The 21,324-nt window shown below is 33.1% G+C and overlaps 2 protein-coding genes across 2 annotated transcripts; one reads left to right on the top strand and one right to left on the bottom strand.

The window, feature by feature from the left end:
- The first annotated feature begins 870 nt into the window (after positions 1-870).
- LOC106058721 (leptin receptor overlapping transcript-like 1) lies at positions 871-8,491 on the top strand. Its single transcript, XM_013216212.2, has 4 exons — positions 871-914; positions 1,129-1,203; positions 3,108-3,294; positions 5,844-8,491. The coding sequence occupies exons 1-4, from the start codon at positions 886-888 to the stop codon at positions 5,955-5,957; spliced, it is 405 nt and encodes a 134-aa protein (XP_013071666.2). The 5' UTR covers positions 871-885; the 3' UTR covers positions 5,958-8,491.
- LOC106058720 (BRISC and BRCA1-A complex member 1-like) lies at positions 7,150-19,916 on the bottom strand. Its single transcript, XM_056030707.1, has 8 exons — positions 19,753-19,916; positions 17,118-17,511; positions 15,634-15,692; positions 15,410-15,530; positions 14,965-15,074; positions 14,100-14,223; positions 13,125-13,211; positions 7,150-12,506 (listed from the first exon to the last, which is right to left on the bottom strand). Exons 2-8 carry the CDS (start codon positions 17,481-17,483, stop codon positions 12,333-12,335), a joined length of 1,041 nt encoding a protein of 346 aa, XP_055886682.1. The 5' UTR covers positions 17,484-17,511; positions 19,753-19,916; the 3' UTR covers positions 7,150-12,332.
- Between the last annotated feature and the right edge of the window lie 1,408 nt (positions 19,917-21,324).

Consider the following 21,324-nt stretch of genomic DNA (forward strand, 5'->3'; position numbering starts at 1 on the left):
AGACTTTCCATTACTTAAATTTAAAAATGATTCTTAGGCCTAGATTAGACCTAGACTTTATTCTTGATTGAGATCCCATGGCATATGAATGAAAAAGAAAATAAATAAACTATAATTACTAGATCTACATCTAGATCTATAATAAAGATAATTAGATCTAGATAATGAATAAAAAAAATGATAATGATTTCAATGTAGCTCTATGTTTTGTTAATTTAGATTTAAAAAATATTATTCTAGACTTAAGATTTAGATTATTTTAATAAATACTCACACATATAACTTTATTTAAAAAATCTTCATTTCATAGACGTCATAGTAGTATATTAGTATTAGTAGCTTCCATTTATTGATTTATTATTTATAATTTTATTTATATTTATTATTTACTAATTTAATAAATTTAGTGTGTTGTAATTCATAGTTCATACTATTTATATTTTTAAGCCAGATAAAAGGTAGTATTGTTTAATAATCTTATTATACTTCTATGGTAGTGGCCCTTTTACTTTTACCTTTAAAGCCAATGGTCATAGATCTCTATAAATTTCTGAAACGTCACAGTTTGGATCAATCATCAATGCAACCAGTTGTCCAATAGCTCCTATCTTTAAGGAAATATAATGGACTGTGGATAGAAGTTTTGATGGCTGAATATATTTTGTAAAAATGTTTTCTGTCAGAATAGAACATAATCTACTTTCTAGCCCAAACCTTCACAGGACGATGGGGATGGCAGTGTGCAGGGGACCATGGCGACCACTGAACGAGTCCAAAGTGCATACTAATTGACCTGGCTTTAGTTTGGGGATCAGTGTTTTATGGGTATTGTTAATAAAGTGTTATGTTCTTATACATATTTTTTTTCTTCTCTTTCTGTTTCATATGTGGCTTCCCTTCAAACTATTCAAAGCGTAAGTATTTCTAACAGTTTTTATCCGTAGTTTTTTTTTTCAAAATTACAAAATATACTTGATCAGTTACAAATTAAATTGCCCCATAATTGTTAATAATATAATAAGACAAATTCGTATTATGAATCATACCATGTATGTTATGTTGATAATCATACTATATTAAAATAATCCTATTTCTAATGCACAATCCTGTTTTGTTTTTTCTAAATAGATTGATTGGATTGGCATTTGCTTGCGCTCTTGGAGTGACCTTCTTAGTTTTAGCTTGCGCCTTACCGCAGTACAAGTAAGTATATCAATTTTTTTTATTCTTAACAGCAAAACAAACTATTTTGAACAACTTCAACTCTTAGTGTCACCAGTACATTTCTATAATATTATATCTATTACTCACAGATCTCTCTCTCTCTCTCTTAAGTATGCAATCCTTAACTATATTCAAAGGTACATGTCTTAATAAACATTATAAATGTACTTATTCATTAGCATATTACTCGTTCAGTTATCTACAAGCAGACACTTTTGCAATCATGTTACTAATATAATATTCCAAGCAAGTAGAATGTGAACTATCCTCTGCACGTACAGGTGATTAAAGATATCTAGTATACACAATCAGAAAAATAAACATGACCCTTTTAACTCTCAACCTTCACCCACTTTTTCAAACCTTCTACTGTCTAATATGGGTTGACTCTCGAAGGCTTTCCCATGATTGGGTAAAGCTGCAATGCAGCAGAGGTTTGGATTCCGAGTTTTCCTTCTCCTATGTGGGTAGCCAGCCATGGCTAACGAGCCCCTCCTGCCAGAAGCTTACTGGTTTAGGTGCCAATTATTCACTTTTGCCCCTTCTCCTGTTAGTGTAATCAGTTCCACCGGACTCAATATCTGAGCCACATATGAAGGCCAAGAGTTTGACTGGTTGTCAGAGGCTATATGAGATGCTTGCCATTAGGAAGCATTTTATAGGTAGTGGAGTGCTTATATCCATTTTCACTTCTGGCAATGACAACCTTGCGTAATCAAATATATACCTTGCCTAAGTTAAAATTTGAGTAAGTAGATATGAAGCTACATTTTTCTAAATTTATTTTCAGAAGCACCTGAATTTTTCTCATAAAAAAATAAATAAATAAAAGCCATGATGTGTTCTTTATGCATATAAATAAAAGCCATGATGCGTTCTTTATGCGTCATGGTTCACTCCATGTGGCTTGGTGTTAAAGTGGCTTAACTACTGATATTGGCAGTTTAAGACAGATATTTGGCGTTTAGTCTAAGGACTTCAAGAATGTTAAGGTCATCAGAAAAAGATTTTAAAAAATCAGGAATGGGGCCTTAAAGACATTAAAAAGTCCCCTATCTATAGGGCATATGATGTAAAACTTGCCGATGGTTAACAAGGGTGTCATGAGGCCAGCACAACAACCAACTGCCTTTACTTTTCCCAACTAATGCCAGATACTCATTAGGGTTGGGTGGACTTAGGGGCATCCTAAAAATCCATTTTCAGAATCCATGTCTTCACCGAGATTCGAACATGAGACTTCTTTGCCACGATATCCCAATGAAAGCTATGTGGGACACCAAATTTAGGGGGGAAGATGAAAAATATTTTTTTTTTGTTTTGACCTAATTTTAGTAGCTCAGCCATTTCTTTGCATAAAAATGTAACTTATATGGTCTTCAAGTGCTTTATTATTTTATTATGAATTTTTTTGTCCTGTGTGTAAGACTGGCTCTTTTTATAATTATTAGAAAAGCGCAATGTTTCCTCGTAAACAACAAGTAGAAATATGATTGTAAACCTAGACTATTATATATCACTGTGTAGCCATTTTGTTTCCCTACAAGGTTAATCTATTTTTGTTCAGCCATTGGAATAGCTCATTTTAATACAAATTTTAAAAAATCAGACTTTGTCGAGTTATTTTGATTTCTTGCATATTATCTATCTATCTATAGACCGGGGAATTTGTACTGACCTATCTTGCTATCCAACATTCAATTGTATTAGCCTGTAGCGCTTGCAAGTACTGTATTAAAAGCACTGATTGGTGGGCTATTTTTAGATTGTACTTCCGGTAGAGTAACTGTAAACAATTCAACATTAAAATTACTTTATATATGTATTTTTTTTCTTGCTATTCATGCTTCTAGTACTTAAGTGTTTATTTTATTTGCTTACAGCAACTGGTGGCCCATGTTTGTTTTATTTTTCTACTTCTTGTCACCATTGCCAACGATTGTTGCCAAGAGATTATCAAATAGTTACGACTCTTCCAGTAGTGCTTGCATTGAGCTCTGCATTTTCCTCACAACTGGTATTGTGGTCTCTTCCATTGGACTGCCGGTTGTCCTTGCCCATGTGGAAGTGGTAAGTATAGCAGGACTGGATTCTTTGAGGACTTTATCATACGTTTGTATGATTCTAGAGTTGTTGTTTTTTTATTTTGTACACCAAGTAAACAGAATATGATAGTTCAAATCAGAAAAAAATAATCTGGAGATTTTAGAAATTATTTTATTTCTATGTAATTTTCACTATTTGAAGGCTGCGGGCAAAAACCAAGGTTAGGAAGCTACTCGTCAGGGAACTCCTGTTTGCTGATGATGCAGCTATTGTGGCTGATTCTGATATTCAGCTACAGTCCCTGGTTGACAAACTATCTGCTGCTTGCCAGAAGTTCGGCTTAAACATCAGTCAAAGCAAGACTAAGATACTTGTCCAAAACACAAACACTGCACCTCAAGTAAGCATTAATGGCCAACCACTAGAAATTGTTGATCACTTTTGTTACCTTGGCTCCATCATATCCAACAACACTCTACTGGATAAAGACATAAACAACAGGATAGCCAAGGCAATGGCCACCATGTCACGGTTGCAGAAAAGAGTCTGGGACAACATATTGCTGACTAGCAGTACTAAAGCCCTAGTCTACCGGACCTGTGTGTTGAGCACCTTGCTGTACGGAAGTGAAACATGGTCAACCTACTCATGGCAGGAAAAAAAGCTGAATGTCTTCCACCTCCGATGCCTAAGGCGGATCTTTAAAATAAGGTGGCAAGATAAGATAACCAATGAGGAAGTGCTACAAAGAGCAGGATGCCAGGACGCAGCTGTGTATCAAGGATTGGCCTCTTTAGTCACACAAGAAGTTGCAAAGGGAAAAGATCGTCTCTCGAGACGTAAAATGCCACAGAGTGTTGAAACATTTTATTGGGGGTGGGGGAGGGGCTACTCAGTTAAGAGTGCTAGTTTGAAAGCTACCGTGTTATAAGTTTTAAACAGGTCTTGATATTAAATGAAACAAAGTTAAGAAACTAATTTGTATTGACCTATTATTACAAAGTTGTAAGCAAGATTTTTAATAGTCTCTAAGTGAAAAGAATATATTTTAGCAAAGTTTAAATAAGCCAAGTTTTATTGAGAATTTTTTTAGTAACAGAGTTGACCTTTGCTATATTACTTATAAGCCCCTGTTTGGTCATGTTGTTAACTTGTTTTTGGAATAAAATTTTCAAAATCATTTTGTATATCTATACTTTTTTTAAAGGACCAATTTGTACAAGTGCATTTCTTCCCTATTGCCATTAGAGAATGGAATATGTTGTCTCAATCAGTCAGGAAAACCAATGACTTAGTAGAGTTAAAATCATTGATTAACAAGCATGACTAGATTGATACATAAAATTCATAGGACATAATTAGCTTCTTTGTTGAAGTAATGTCTGTAATCTATACAATAAGAATTTATAAGAAAGGAAACCTTTAAAATATTTGTTTTACGTCGGAAGATAATGCATTGGGATTTGGCAGAAGTGACTAAAGGAATAACTAAAATTGGTCGAACAAGTTGTACATTTTTTAACTTGTAGCTCTATTCATTGTAGCTTTTGGTAATCATTACAAAGGCTAATGGCCTTGGTGTCTGATTGTTCAAGCCATTGATTGCCATATTTAATGTCTTTGAGTGTTCGAAGTTTAGATAGAATGTCTGTGGCGTAGTTCACATTCAGGAAATGAAAGATGGCTGATCATTGTGAGGACATTTACTCTTAAACAATATTCTCTACTTCATTTTGTCCATCATCCTCTAGGTTTTGAAAAAAAAAAATTATACTTTGATTATAATAATAAGGCTTGTCTTTGAGTCCAAAAATAATTGAGAAACACAGTATTTCCCACGGCTTTGCTGTCCTAGCTGTGAGCTACATATTTTCCCACATCCAGCACAGGCATAATCATTGTCCACCGGTAAGTGACCTCCAGCTGTCTTGTTTTGAAGCCGCATGCAATCAGGTGCTTTTTTCTATGAAAGTTAAAGCAAGATGGCACCTTAGCTGGTCTTTAAAGCATTTCCGTGGACACCTCTTTTATGTTGACCACCTTTTAGCTCATCAAAAAAGACTGCTTTTGGCATATGTCTGTCCCCCATATGGGATACCTGGCCTGCCCTGGCCAGCATAACTGTTGGACCATAAGAAGTCCCTCTATACTCTCCATACCAGCATTTGCAAGGACACTGCTGTTTGTAGTGTGGTCTTACCACTGTATGTCCATGATGGAATGAAGCATCTTTAGTGAAAGTGTTCAAGTAGTCTTAGTTGATTTCTGTATAATACCCATGTCTCAGATCCATATAGAATGGTTGAGAGAACCACTGCTTGGTAGATATTGATTTTGTAGGCAGGCAGAGCAATTTATTTTGCCAAACTCTCACCTGGAGGCCTCCAAAAGCACTACTGGCCCTGGCCAGATGGTTATCAACTTCCCTTGAGAGCGATGCGTCATTTGATACTAAGCTTCCATGATTATAATGACTATAATGACTGTTTTGTCTAAATCTTGATGCATTGACTTGACTATGATAGAATTGACATTAGTTAACTGTTAATTGTGTAGTGCTTATTTATTTTCAGATCCAGTGGGGAGCATGTGCACTGGTCATCTCTGGTAACACCGTGGTGTTTCTGACTATACTGGGCTACTTTAAAGTCTTTGGTAATGAGGATATCGAGTACAGCATGTGGTGATGTGCAATAACTGACTTGTGGGATGACATTGTTACTCTAAAAATAGAATTAATAACTCATTTGGCTTTTGCTTATATTCTAGAATTTTCAAGCTTTGGCCTATTCTCTTTGGAAATGAAGTTATTGTAATAACACTGGCTAATATGTAGCCAATCAAAAACTTGTTTTATCTGCAAAGATTTTGTCATCATTGCAAATGCAGCCTTTCAGGTTTTGTCATCAGTAGCCTATGTCGAACAATCTCTTGATATGTGATTAATATTTGATAATTATTTACACTCAACTCTATTGATAGTTTAACTGGTTCAAAATGAAAAAAAAGGCACACTTCACTTTGAATTCTTTTGTCTTAACCTTACAAATATTCAAGTAAGCATTCACCTAAATGATTTTCCATGTTCTCATTGTAAATACTGTAAGCATCAGATCTGATCATGTGAAAGACATGTACATATTTGTACCTTGAGGGCAAGATTGGTATTTGAGTAACAATCCCATAGTTAGAAAATAATTCAACCAAATTGTTTTATGACCTACAAAGTTTGGGTGATAGGAAAGGTACAGTAAATATCTAATTTTGTGTTTATTATCTGAGTTTGAGACATTTGGTCATAACATTCCTGCTCTCAAGGGGATGTGTTGTAAATAATATACTCAAAAGAACTCATTTTGTTTTGTGTTGGTGTGACTACTTACGTTTGAGTGGCATGAACTATGTGTAGTAAAGATATGTTCATAGAATTCTGACATAGAAGTTGTGTTCATAGTACCTACAGAGTACCAGGATGAGATGTTCAAAAGTAATAATGAAACAGCTTATTAATGTACAGTGTTGGCCTCTGCACTTGCTGTCTATATTTGAATTATTTTTAACCATACTTTGTAAATAAGCAAAAAAAAAAAAAATCTTTTAAAAAACAAAGCTTATATTAAGTGAGCACTTTTTAATCACTGCCATATCACTCAGTATTGCTAGGTTTATCTCCCTTTTTCTATTTGGAACAAAATCAAATAATTAATTACCACTAATTGATTACCTATTCTTTTTTTAATTGATTCATGTGTTGTCATCAACATTTAATAATTTTTGCAACATTTCAACTTGATTCAAGAATGGGAAGAGGGAGAAATCAAGTGTGAAAGAATCCTCTCACACAGACGGAGTGAGTAAAAATATAAGCTTTGTTAAAAAAAAAAAAACAACTTTGGGCACATCCTGGCATATCTTATCAGTTGGTTAAAAATTTTTTTTTAATTTAAGCTGACACTTTCATTAGTCTCAATAACATTGATATAAATTTTGTTAACGTAAAGATGAATAGCAATCTCTCATAACTACCTTAAGTTTGAAGATCTTTAAACACAGTTACGCTATAACCCTGAGTTATAAATAATGTTGAACACACGGTTTATTTATTTGTAAATAACAATTTAAAATAGTTTTACGTCTGTAAATAGAATTGCATTTTATTTTATTCTCGTGATTTCAACAAGTGAAACAATGAAATAGTGTCCTACATTTTTGGCCATCCCTTTTTTTTTTCATTTCTGTCCAATACTTTAAACAGGTTATTTCTTTTCAGCACATTTTACAGTTATCTTTTTGTTTTTTTGTCCAACCTTTTTTTAAACAGCAAATATATCTGTCCAAAATGTTCAATACTTTTCTGTCAAGCACAATGCGATGATGGCTCATGGAATGGTCTAAATTCAGTAAGACTGCTCTTTTGATTTAAGCTGAAATATTATGAAAACGATGTTTCTAATATGAAAACGATGTTTCTAATGCGGTTTTACAGCTTTTGAAAATAGATCATCAGTACTTTGGTGTGTTTGGTGGGGGATCAAAATGCTTATGAGACACTATTGGTATGGGTCGGGTTCAGCTTGGTTTGGGGTAGCAGGAAGAAAATATGTAGACAGTGCCGCCAGAAGAAAAGTGATTAGCAGTGGCATAGCTAGGAATTGGCCATCATTTGGGGGTCGGGGGGCTTGCCTCTTTAGGGCCCCTGCATTTTGTGTAAAATTTAATGTAAAAAACAATTTCAAACACATTTGGGCCCCCCCCCCCCCCTTTCAGCTATGTCACTGGTGATTAGGCAGTTGTTTGATCTGGCTTCTAGGGAGAGGTGAACTCTGGTTGTACACATCTGTCTATAAGTGTGATGCTGACCAAAAGTATTCATTTTCTAGCATTTATTAAATAATCAAAATTTTTGTTAATAATCTACTTGCCAATGTGTTTTTTTATGCATTTTTAAAAAAATGAAATCCTAACCAGGTACTAATTTTTCTCAAAAACCTTTTTAAGACAAAGACTTGGTCACATATATACTTTTTCTCTAATATAAAGATAAAAGAATGGGTTATCAAACAAAATTATTTTCATAGGCCATTATCACACTTGTGCAAGTACATCAAAAAAAAAAAATTGATTCCAAGCTAATAAAAACATTTTGATTTTGTCCAATGTCTTCATGCAGCAATAGATGTCTAGTTGTACAATCTATTCAATAAATTGTGTAAGAAAGATATTATCATGTGTCCTTTATTTTTCACCTACGGTTTGTTAATCATAGAACAGATAATACTTTATAAACTCAGAAATTTGTTGTGGTTTTATTTCACTCTTATCTTATATAATACAGACGTTACTTCAAAAAAGAAGATGATTACGTCCTATGCGTCATGCATTTAGTCATGCATATTAACCAATGACTTAAATTCTGCCAAGTCACTCTGACCAAGAAGAAGATCTCTGGTTGTAGGTTAGGAAAAATTATTTTTTGTTTTGGTCACTGTATTACTCAAAAGACATTCTTATTCATCATTAGCTGCAGAAACTATAAGTTATCATTTTTTTTAAAATATGATTTTTTAATTAGAGAATTTCTAGTGTGGTTAAAAGTGTGTCCATGACGACCATGACACATTTTGTTTTGGAAAATTAAAGACCACAATTAATACACTTTTTAGTCATTTCACAGGGGCATCATTAAAAATTAATTTAGACCAAAATGCACTTTTTCAGCCATTTTTTTAAAATTTAGTGTTAAGTGTGTTAAGTTACGTGACCCTTTCAGACCTTGAGATGTATTGGGCAAGTCAACCACCTTTACTTTTCCCTAAATAATGTCAGGTACCCAAATTTAACAATCCCAGTTTTCACCAGAATTTGAACCTGTAAAAAGAGCATGCATTCTCCTATAATTCTATACCAAATATAACATTTCCTGATAACAAACAAAAATGTTATTGGCATTTAATCTGAACAGGATAGTGGAATACAATACAAATGAGCAAAATGAATAATACTACCAGAACAAGGGAAATAATTATGGAGAGTAAGAGTTAGTGCACCATCTACAACAGCTTTAAGTCCGGGCATGGAATATAAAGCACAGGCTAGATCAGAATGGAGAGATGTGCTAAAGCAGGCCAGTGCCCTCCATGAGATGTAGTGCCACTGGGATGATGATCTTAATGTGCCAAATGTAACATCTTAAATCAGAGGACTGTTGTATAGTCAGGCTTGAAGGAAATCAATAAAATTAGCAAAATATGAAATAAATAGAAATGCGATTGATCACATAGCAGAAGGCAATATGTCAGCTTTATTGTTATATTCAACTTTCATACAATGAATTGATATCTTTTTATAGCTAAGTTACTTAACATATTCAAATATTACCTCATAAATAAAAACTTTGTGTGTGTGTATCATTGACAACCAATAGCCAACATTCAATCAGGAAAAACATCAATGACATTGACAGTCAACATCTAAATGACAAAGGCAACACTTTATTAGTACACTTTCTATCAGTTAAATCAGAGGCCCTGACAGACTTAATGTTTTAATAACAATTTAGTTCTTACAGTAACTATACAACTTTTTTTCTAGCAATACAAATAGCCTCTATAATTGAATGAACAATGTTTATATATATCTCTTTGTTTGTCTCTCTGCCAGAAATTGAAAAATACAAAACTTTGTCTCACTGACCATTTTGCTTATTCAATATTTTAAACCCTGATGAATTTAATACTAACAGCAGACTGAGAATTGCAGCTCCTTTTAGAGATTGAAAATATCAAAACATTTAACAATGAACACAGCAACAACCCTCACATAATTAACAAGAATTTTCTCAAATGTAATTTTTTAAAAGAAAAAAATGAACAAGAATAACCTGATGAGAACAAATGTTTTAAGTAACATAATGCATCGGCACATTTGAAAAAAAAAAAAACATGGTCTAAGTATGAGTATTGTCTTGATAAACTATTACATCAACCAGGAAAACCAACGATATGGCAGAATTTAAGTCATTGATTAACATGCATGACTAGTTTGACTTAGGAACATAGGACGTAATAAACTTCTTTTTTGAAATAAGTCTATATTTCATAAGATAAGCTACGACAGAAAAAACTTCTTAGTCCATTATCAATTTATACTAATATAATAGGTTCACTTTAACCAACAGAGGAGAAAATCGGTAACAACACACTGGAGTAAATCAAAGTGAAACTGTCACAAAAAGAAATAGTTTTACGAAAAGCAATAAATTTATAAATGTAACCAAGTACAAACAAAAATTATTATTATTAATATGATAAATATTTCAGAATAAAAGATTTTATTGGAATGCATACACGTTTTTAAAAGTACTAAAACAAATGCAAATAATTTCTAAATGACAACTTCCATTCCCAGTTTTCTGAGCTAGGTTAATATAAAAACAAAAAAAACAAAAAAACTAATCTTAACCCTAAAATGCCAAAATAGTATCTTAAAAAGAAACACACTGCCTAAATGGTACTCTAAAAAAATACAGTCCAGTGAAAAAATGCTTAAACTTAAAGTACAAAGACAGTTCTGTCTATAAATCTATTTTGTTCTGTTTTACAGGTTTCAGAATTGATTCTTACATTCTAACCAAAACCTAGTGCAAGACAGCAGGTTATGGAGGCGGGTAGGGTTTGAACCTGAGACCATTGAGATGACAGCCCAGAGCCATACCAAAAAATCAGGCAGACTGTATTCTATCTATTAGGTCAAGAACAATAGATTATGGATAAGGCTGGAAAGTCAGATACAGTTGGTACATTTGCAGAGAAATAGATTAGTCCCTGTTTAGCTATAGTGTTTTCTTGCTAGTAGAAACTAGTCCCTTAATTATTTAAATATATAGTTTTTGGAAATTATCATAATAAACTAAGCAATGTCAAGGACCCTAAATTGAGGGTCAATGTTGCCAACTAAAAATAGTGAGCTCCTAAATTTGACTCTACAGTGCTAAAATGTGCACAGAAATTGTTTAACCCTAACACTGAAAATAATAGCAAATAAGTATAAATAACAGACTGTGTTAAAATCTTTGTTAATAAATTCAATTATGCATTAACTGTACACATACTTGCAAATAGGTTTACTAGGAATTTTATAAGTAATGTGAGGTATACAATACAGTCGTCAAAATTTAAGAATTCAGGACAAGACAAGCACTGACTTTGGTAATCTGTAGGGCTTAATAAGACATGTAGTATATCTGCACTATTAGTGTAATAGGTAAACTCTATAGGATAGTGACAAATTTTATAACTTTATAGAGATAGACTCACTTCAGAAGCTTTGCATTAAGTAACTATAGCATTATTTATATAATGCAAATTGCAGACTACTCTATAGCTGTTACCATCTTGAATGCAAATACTTTCCAGAAAGTAATCTTAAGATTTATTTATGGCTTCAAACAATGTCAAAAAAGTCATCTTGACATTACAAAACATTGTTCCTATGTAATGTTATGTTTTGATTTAGAATTACTGCTATAAACTTATGATTTAAATTCTTTCATATTCATTTCCTTATAATTACAACTCTTGTTAGCGGAGTCAGTCAGCTGATGAACAAATACATAAACATGTGGATGAGTGTACAATGCAATAATCTTCTTTAAAAGATTCATAAGTAATTTATAAGATAAGATTTACAAATTTTAAGATTTCTGTAGTGTGAAAAAAAAAAGTAGATTTTTTTTACATACTGAGTGAAACACTTAATTAGTACATATAAATTATTCATCCTTAATCTTCGGAAATGAAGACAGCCGCTCACATTTTATAAAACCTTGGAGAAAGGGGAAAAAATTAATAGTTAGTTCGTTGTCATCCAAATGGGCAGCATCTAAGCTAAATTGCTTTTACTGGACATGGATCCCCAACAGGTTATTGGTACTGGCAGCTTAGTTACTATTAAGAATACATGTACAAAGTCTTGCCAACGTTCAATTAATACTTCACTATGCTATAATAAAATTCAATTTAACAAAAGAATATCCTATTCAACTCGTCATTTTGATTTTGGTTTCAAGAAACGGCTTCCTCCTGTTTTAATTTGTAACACGCTTCAAGCTGACGAGGGCGTTGCAGCGGATGAGCCAACAGCTTGGCGCCACTGTTCAATATTGGTGTATACTTGCATACTTCAAATATGTAGGAGAAGCCATTGTGATCCAACTTGCACAACACATTGAATATCTCCTACCAAACAAATTATTACACAACATTGATGACAAGAGAGAATTTCGACAGAAAACAAACACTCTAAATTTATCAGAAAAATGATAAAACAAAAGTTGTCTAAATATAATAGAACATCTATTTAGCTTTAAGTTCCTTTCAATAGAACATTTATTTAGCTGAAGTTCCTTTCAATAGAACATCTATTTAACTTAACTTCTTTTCAGTAGAACATCCATTTAACTTAAGTTCCTTTCAATATAGCTTTAATTTATTGAATCAATAATTTCTTAAAATAATTATTGCTTTGGTTTAAAGCTTAATTTGCAAATAATGAAAAAAAAAAAAAAAAACAAATTTACTAATTATTAGCAAAAAATTGAGCAAGAAAAAAAAAAGCACATTTGTTAAATGATTGTATATCAAATGTGCAAAACAATGTTTAAATCTAATTAGAAACAATTCATTGTTTATAGAAAGGATTTGAAAATATTTCTCTCGTGTCTAGAAAAAGTGTTATTTTAATTTCTTAAAAAAAATATTTTTCTATCTTGTTTTTTAATTCCAGAAAATACTATAATTTAAAGAAATTAAGGCAAAATGCATCCTTCTGATCTCCGGAGCTAAGAGTAAACATACCTCACATTGGTTGAGTTCTGACGGAGATTCATGGATGTAGAGCACATCTGTAAAGAAGTAAGGCGAGGACTCCAGCTCTTCCTTAGCCTGTAAATATAATAAGTATTATTTTTATGAGAACTTCCACCCCACACTAAAAAAAAAAAAATATACAAAGAACCAAATCTAAGATACAATTGCTAAGTTTAAAAAATTGAAAATTTCATTGCAAAAAAAACATGCTGAAATGGTCAACTAAAACTATTTTAGATCAGAATGCAATCCAGTAAATGTGACTGTGCAGAATGTAAGCAAACTGTAGTGTCATTTTGTATTGGTATGAATTATAATTTGTTTACAAAATATGCCACTGAGAATGATTCATGTTGTTAAACCTTCGTCAATATCTGTTCAACTTTACATTGTCAGAAGAAATAGAAAATGAGCCGTTCATATCATTCTCTTTTAGTTTCTCAATTTTATTAAGTTAGTAGTGTATCAAACCATCACAATTCACTATTCTTATCTCTATCCATATTTCTACATTTTTATGTATTTTGTTGATTGCTATTTACATTTAAATATGTAAATCCATTTAAATCGGCAGTCAGTGACGAAAATTATCAAGTAATAGTTTATATTTTTCATAACTTTTTTTCCCCATCACTTTCAAAACACAAGCCATAAGATTGTGTATCATGTACAGTGAGAGATGGTGAAGTGGTTAAGAACCTAGCTACCAAATGAGGGATTTCGAGTTTGAATCCTGGTGAAGACTGGGTTTTTGAACCCAAATCTAACGAGAGAACCTGACGCTGGAGAAGTAATAGCAGTTGGTCATTGAGCTGGCCACATGACACTCTCGTTATAGAAACAGATGATTTTTACATCATTTGCTCCCTTAGATCGCAAGATGGGCCTTTTGCCTTTTTTTAATAGTGAGACAAGCCCTAAGTTATACTTCTCTACTCAGAACAAATCTAGAATAATACTTACTGTGGTATTTGTTACAACTGGAACACTTTGAGATCTCCCATAGACCAAGATGACCCTGACGATATAAGGAGGAGGTAGCAGTTCACAGGTCTCATTGGCTGCTGGTACTTCTATATTAGCTTTGCTTAAACAAGACACAAACATGTTAATGACTGTACAAGCAGTTGTACTATTTATTTATCTATTTTGCTATCTACCGGTACTAGATTCTAGTAATAATATGCCTGATTCAATCATAAAAAGATTTCTACTGGTTCAGGCTACAAAAGCAATCTCAGCTAGAGTATTGTTAATATAACCTCATCATGCCGTGGCTGAGTTGTAAAGGGCTTGGCTTTCAAACGGGGGTCTTGGGTTTGAATCTGGTGAAGACTGGGATTTTTAATTTCAGGACCTTTGGGCACCTCTCAGTCCACCCAGCTCTAATGGGTACCTGATATTCTTCTTCTAGCCAGTTTTTTGCTGCTGAGCTGTCAGCTCTTTTGCAGACTGTGCCAAGGAAAAATAGTGTGCTGTTTTCTTCAGTTGTTCAGGTACCTGATATTAGTTGGGGAAAATTAAAGGCCATTGGTAGTTGTGCTGGCCACATGGCGCCCTCATTAACTGTAGAACACAGAAACAGATGACCTTTACATCATCTGCTCTACAGACCACAAGGTTTGAAAGGGGAACTTTACTTTTTTATATATTGTAGAGCTTTAAAACCGGATTAGATGTAGAGTGCCTTGGGTCCACTGAGATACATTCTTCTCAGCTGTCAAAGGGATCATAGGGATGAACTACACTTTAATTCCCTAATGGAATTTTTCGTAGGGGAAACACTGTTCAATAAATCTTGAAAAGTTAAATGATTCCAGATGCTTACATTGTTTCATATAGATTTGCCAGATTGAATGGGCCAGACTTGTGAGTTTCTATAATACTGTCATCCAAAGCTGTAAGAATATCTTGAGCTCTGGGTGTGAAAGACTGAATCTAAGAAGTTAGAAGATACTGAGATTAGTATAAATAGATACATACTATATAACATCTTCATAGACATATATTTTACATACAATTATTAATTCTATTTAGACAAATCTTTTTACAAACATTTCAGTATAAATAACTAATTTTTTCAAACATTAGTTTTCATTTTTTTTTTTAAATCTAAAATATAAAACCAACTCCAACCAAGAATTCAACTAAATGATTTTTTTTTTTTTTTTTACATCACAGCTAACTTAAAACATAACATTATAGCAGTAACTACCTCCTATCCAATATAAAATTGAAAGTCTAACTAGCATATAAAGTGCAAGCACAGTTACCATGGTGGAGTCCTCATGAAATATAAGAAATGCAAATTCATGTTTTGGATTCATTTGACTCTTATGTAAAACAAACATTCGAATGGCTCTTTTCCCAAGTTCTAATCCTGAATATTTATCCCTGAAAAAAAATATTATCAGTTTACATGACACATTTCTTTCCACTATTATGTAAGACATAAACATAGAAAGTTTTCCTAATAAATAATAATAAAAAAAAATACCCAGCTTTTGATTTGAATGTTGTTGTGTTCATCTCATCACTCAAGTCAAGGCATAATATCTGAAGCACAATTATAAGTGGATTTATCAGAGAGAAACACTTGTGTTTTTAAACAATGTCTAATAACTAAATACTAAATAAATAGTAATAATGTTGAATCTAGAACAAATAGAAACATCATAAAGTACTAAAATGACTTAAAATAATATTTCTACATAATATATGAAATGAAATCTTCATCAAAATACTTAACTGTCTAATTTTAAACAACATTTTTCTATATGATTTCTGACAAAAAATTAACAATTTCTTACACTATATTCTGTATTGAAATATTTCTTTCTAGAATAGTTGTTCAAATGTTTGAACTAAAACAGTAAATTCTGATGTTTTCATTTGCACAGAACTAAACTGTCATCAAGCTTTTCAAATTTATGGATTCATTTTGTAAGATAAGGTCTAATCCAACCGTGAAACGGAAATTCAGTTTGACTACAATTGACCACCTCAGCATAACTACTTTACCAATAACAATATAGATGCAAATACGAACAACATTCACAAACAAGTAAGTAACACTTGTACAAACTGCATTTTCTTACACTAGATTAACTTTTGAAAAAAATGAGTTGCTAATATAAAAAAAAGTAATGAATTCTAAGCAAAGCTTAATTTGCTGTATTCATAAGACCTATAGGTCTGTACATCTTGGCACAGCGCCATAAATAAAATTACAAGGCATAGCAGAAGATACCAGCAAAAAGTCTGTCAGAAGGAAAGAAACATATCTGAAAGAAATGTCTATTCATACAGAAACCACCTATCTAAATACATACCCACTTTGTTTGAACTAGGTACCATTGAGACAGCAGTTTAGAACATATCCCACATTATTAGGCAGTAACCTAATCTAATCTAATGATTTGCTCTTTAACAATTCAATGTTACTTGACATGTCGTGATATTAGGTATGCCACTTCACGGATATTATGGGTTCGTGGTGGCTGAGTGGTTAAGCACTTGGCTTCTGAACCTGGGATCTTGGGTTAGAATCTTGGTGAAGACTGGGATTTTGAATTTTCTAGATTTTTCAGGTGCCCCTGAGTCCACCCAACACTAATGGGTACATGAAACTGGTTAGGGTTAGGGGAAAGTAAAGGCAGTTGCTCATTGTGCTAGCCACATACACCCTGCTCATTAACCTTAACATCATCTGTCTTATAGATCGCAAGGTCTGAAAGGGGAAGTTTACTTTTTTTTACTTTTACTTCACTGATATCACATTACAGGCTGCCTGATTGTGTGGTATGCATGCTGGACCATCATTCAATGGTCCCAGGTTCATACCTTGCACATTGCAACACTCATCGTCCTGCAGGAGGTTTGGACTAGAAAGTAGATTATCTTCAATTCTGAAGCAAAACACCCAAAACATGTAAAACAAACATTTTATTAAAACTGACAATTAAATAGTTACTCTCTTACTATTTTCTCTGGACAATTCACACTGGGTAGTATTGGACCATGAAACTCATTCTGCAATGGTTTACCATCAACACTTTCATTTTCTGTTGGTTTGTTATTGCTAACATCCAAATGTTCCTTACTTTCTGTGAGTTTGTTTTGCAAGTTGTCATTGGCAGTACTTTGCAAGTTACACGGAGGTATATTTACATCATTGATATTGGAAGATGTATCATTGACACTGGCATTTGGTGTATACGTATTAGGTCCAGATTTTGTGTCTATATCTTGAACAATATTAATACTGTCAGAGTCAAGCTCATTCTTTACAATACTAGAGGCCATTACACAGCTAGTACTAGTAGTAGTTATTACATCATTTCTCATAAAACACTGCCATCTTCTCCTTCCCTCTCTGTGTAAATTAAAAAAACAAAAACAAATTCATTAGGCATTCTCCACATAGGAAGCAATCATCTTTTTTTTTTTTGTTTTTGAAGTAACATCTGCATTTTATAAGATCTGATAAGATAATATTATTAATAGGTCTAGATAGGCCAGGGTAATAGATTACTGAGTTACACTAAAATCTATTATTATTTTTATAGTCTACAATATTGAATCTCGTGTGGAGTTTTTGATCTCCCATCGAGCGCCTCCCCAGGTGGCGGATAGGGGAATGCCCTCCAGATATGGTGGGTACCGGGGAAATAAAATACCCGAGGTGGACCAAAATCAAACCTGCTGCCTTGCAGGAAGTGGAGGGATCCACAAAGGCTAGGGCACCTTACCCGAAAATAAAGGCAGCTATCCAGAGAGCTGAAAGGGGCAGCCCCCAGATGGTTATGCACAGGGCTAACAACTCTGTCATATAAAAAATACTGTTACGAAAGCTAATACACACAAGAAAACCCGGACAGATCTCAATGGAAAACGACCTAGGCCTGGAAAAGGACATGATTTTTGTTTTGCGACATGGAACGTGCTAAGCCTTTATAGAGCAGGTGCGCTAGCCCAACTTACTGAAGTGTTAAAGAAATATAGGATACCCCTTGTTGCCCTACAGGAAATCAGGTGGAAAGACTCGGACATTCTCAGAACCAAGGAGTATACTATATTTTATAGTGGTGGAAGCACTAACAACTTAGGTACAGGTTTTGCTGTTAAAAAGGAAATGGTAGGTAATGTCATTGGATTTAACACTTGGGAAAGAAAAATTCTTAGGAAAATCTATGGTGCCATACAGGATGAAACAGGGTGGAGGACACGCACTAACCATGAGTTATATCAATTATATGAAGACCCACCAATAGTGAACGAAATAAAAAAGAACAGACTACGTTGGGCAGGTCACCTTGAAAGAATGTCAGACAACAGAGGGGCGAAAATCGTATACAGGCAAAAACCAAAAGGCAGGCGACCCAAAGGCAGACCCCGAATGCGATGGATAGATGACGTGGAAGCAGATCTGAAGCAGCTTGGGGTTAGGGCGTGGAGATGAAAGGCCCAGGAGAGATCTGAATGGAAAGATGTATGTGTTAAACCAGGCCAGAGCCCTCCATGGGCTGTAGCGCCACTGGAATGGATACAATATTGAATAATAATATACAGATTTTTGCAGATCTAAAATTAAATATAGACCTCTAGAGATTATTCTAGTCTAGATAGAATCTATATAATTATATATATCTAGTTAATCTAGACTCTAGACACTAAGCCGTCTAAGCCAAGCCCTAAGCTAGATCTAGACTGTAATCACTATAAACACTATAGTAAGTAAAATAGATATAGAATATATTATAATAATTATATACTTAATATAGACTAGTATTATATTATAAGCCACTACTGACTTAGTGACTACTATAACTATAGTCACTATAGACAATATGTCAGATTTAATGATTTTTATTAATATAAATTATAATATAATTTATAGATCTAGAATAGATCTATCAGAATCTAGATTTTTTATTTAGGATCTACTACTCGTCTACTGTCACCACTCAGTCTACTGAGGTATAATTTTAGTATTTAATTTATTTAAATCTAGAATTCTAGATCTAGATTCTAGATCTGGATCTACTCATCATGATCTAGTTATATCATGGTTATCTTTAGGTCTATAGTAGTTTATTTAATTCGGTCATTACATGAATTCGGACATTCGCTGTTTTTGTGGTCATTAAATAATTATTTTAATATTTATTATAAAACTAGCGGCTGTATAATGTGCTTGTCCATTTTCCATGATCTAGTTATATCATGGTTATATCTTTAGGTCTATAGTAGTTTATTTAATTCGGTCATTACATGAATTCGGACATTCGCTGTTTTTGTGGTCATTAAATAATTATTTTAATATTTATTATAAAACTAGCGGCTGTATAATGTGCTTGTCCATTTTCCAGTGATTCTGACCCAATTTCCTTTCATTTAGCTGTCTTTTTATGTAAGAAAAACGAATTTCAAATTTGTTAGTCAGGTTGTTGTTTTCCTATGTTATCCGGATGAGTTTACCTCTTCCTAGGGTTAAGACTATATTTTTTGATTGGCTAAGTCTATACTAATGCGCCCGGCAATATTTATTCTGTTGTTGGAGCTGATTTATTTGATTTATAAGTCAAGTTGTTTGATTCCATACATACATATGTACCTTAAGTTTAAAATTGGAACCAGCGAAAACTGCCCACGTGGAGTGTCAACAGAGTGCTGACCATGTCCTTCAAAACTGTTCTCTTTACCAACTGGCCCATACAAGACACTGGCCCCAAAACACCCCAATAGAAAGAAATCAAATGGAAAAAGATTTCTTAAATTAATTCGTTAATTAAAAGACATTTCATTACTTTACTTAGAAATGCTAGCAATCTACTGGATTGTTTGACTTTTATCATTCCCATTACTTAATAAAAATCAGTTAATGCATGATCAATGCCTTTCAAACAAATATCATAAATAACATTTTTTGTGGCTAAGAAGGCAAAATAACTAATGGCACAAAGAGATACATAGCATTATTAAAAAGAACATATAATAAATGTAATAGTCATACATAAACCATTTTTACCTAAATGTAATGACAATACATAATACTTGTAATGACCATACATAGGCTACTTCATGGTTACATAAATGTAATGACCATACATACTACTTGGATACTTGAATGTAATGACCATACATAATACTTGGTTATCTAAATGTAATGACCATACATTTTACTTGGATGCTTACATGTAATGAACATACATACTACTTTGATACTTAATTATAATGACCATACATACTACTACTTGGATACTTGAATGTAATGACCATACATAATACTTGGATACTTAAATGTAATGACCATACATACTACTTGGTTACCTAAATGTAATAAGCATACATAATACTTGGTTACCTAAATGTAATAAGCATACATAATACTTTGATATTTAATTGTAAAGACTTTACATATAACTTGGATAGGCTACTTGAATGTAATGACTGTACATACTACTTGGATACATGAATGTAATGACCATTACATAAAACTGTGTTACTTAAATGTAATTACCATACACAATACTTGATTATATAAATTTAATAATTCTCTCTCGTGCGCTTAAAGAGTGCACAAAACAGGAAAGGCTCGATATTAACTATCAAACAATTTACAGCCCAGACACCAGAACATAACATCTGGCATAGGTTTCTGTCACATACTCGTTTGAGATTCAATGTGACATGAAGTAAGTTAATAGTCATTTGACTATCTTGTGCCTTATTTACGAAAAAAATGATTGGTTTGTAACTGACTACGGGGTGAAAACCTCAGTTACCCTTTGGACACCTGAGAGTAAGGAGATGTATGTATGTATTGTGTAAGAGATACGAGATGTAACATAAATGGATTCTAAGTGATGTATTTCCATGGCTGGAGTTGCCAAGTTATTATGCACTATTTTATTATGATTATTAAACGTTTTGTCTGCTGAGACGATGCTTGCTTCTAAATATATGTGTTGTGGTCAAATTACTCAGTGAACATAGTGGCACTACGCAACAACAAAATTGATCAGGATAAAGTTATTTAACGTTTGCACAAAGAACATTCTAACAAGGCCAGAAGAGGCCCTGATGCTATACAAATAAACATTCGCGTTATCAGCATATGTCAAAGATATGACAGTTTCGTAACGAGCTTATGGACCTGAAGTAATCAGAAGAAAAAGGGAACAGT

Source organism: Biomphalaria glabrata, chromosome 5, assembly GCF_947242115.1.
Source record: "Biomphalaria glabrata chromosome 5, xgBioGlab47.1, whole genome shotgun sequence".
Taxonomy (NCBI): domain Eukaryota; kingdom Metazoa; phylum Mollusca; class Gastropoda; family Planorbidae; genus Biomphalaria; species Biomphalaria glabrata.

Excerpts from the sequence above, each read along its gene's own strand:
- LOC106058721 (XM_013216212.2), top strand. The coding sequence starts at position 886 with ATGTGGCTTCCCTTCAAACTATTCAAAGC. Across the intron at positions 915-1,128 it reads CCCTTCAAACTATTCAAAGC|ATTGATTGGATTGGCATTTG; the intron begins GTAAGTATTTCT and ends TTTTCTAAATAG. Across the intron at positions 1,204-3,107 it reads TGCGCCTTACCGCAGTACAA|CAACTGGTGGCCCATGTTTG; the intron begins GTAAGTATATCA and ends ATTTGCTTACAG.
- LOC106058720 (XM_056030707.1), bottom strand. The coding sequence starts at position 17,483 with ATGAGAAATGATGTAATAACTACTACTAGTACTAGCTGTGTAATGGCC. Across the intron at positions 13,212-14,099 it reads CAGTTGTAACAAATACCACA|GCTAAGGAAGAGCTGGAGTC; the intron begins GTAAGTATTATT and ends TTATATTTACAG. Across the intron at positions 12,507-13,124 it reads CAGAACTCAACCAATGTGAG|GAGATATTCAATGTGTTGTG; the intron begins GTATGTTTACTC and ends TTTGTTTGGTAG.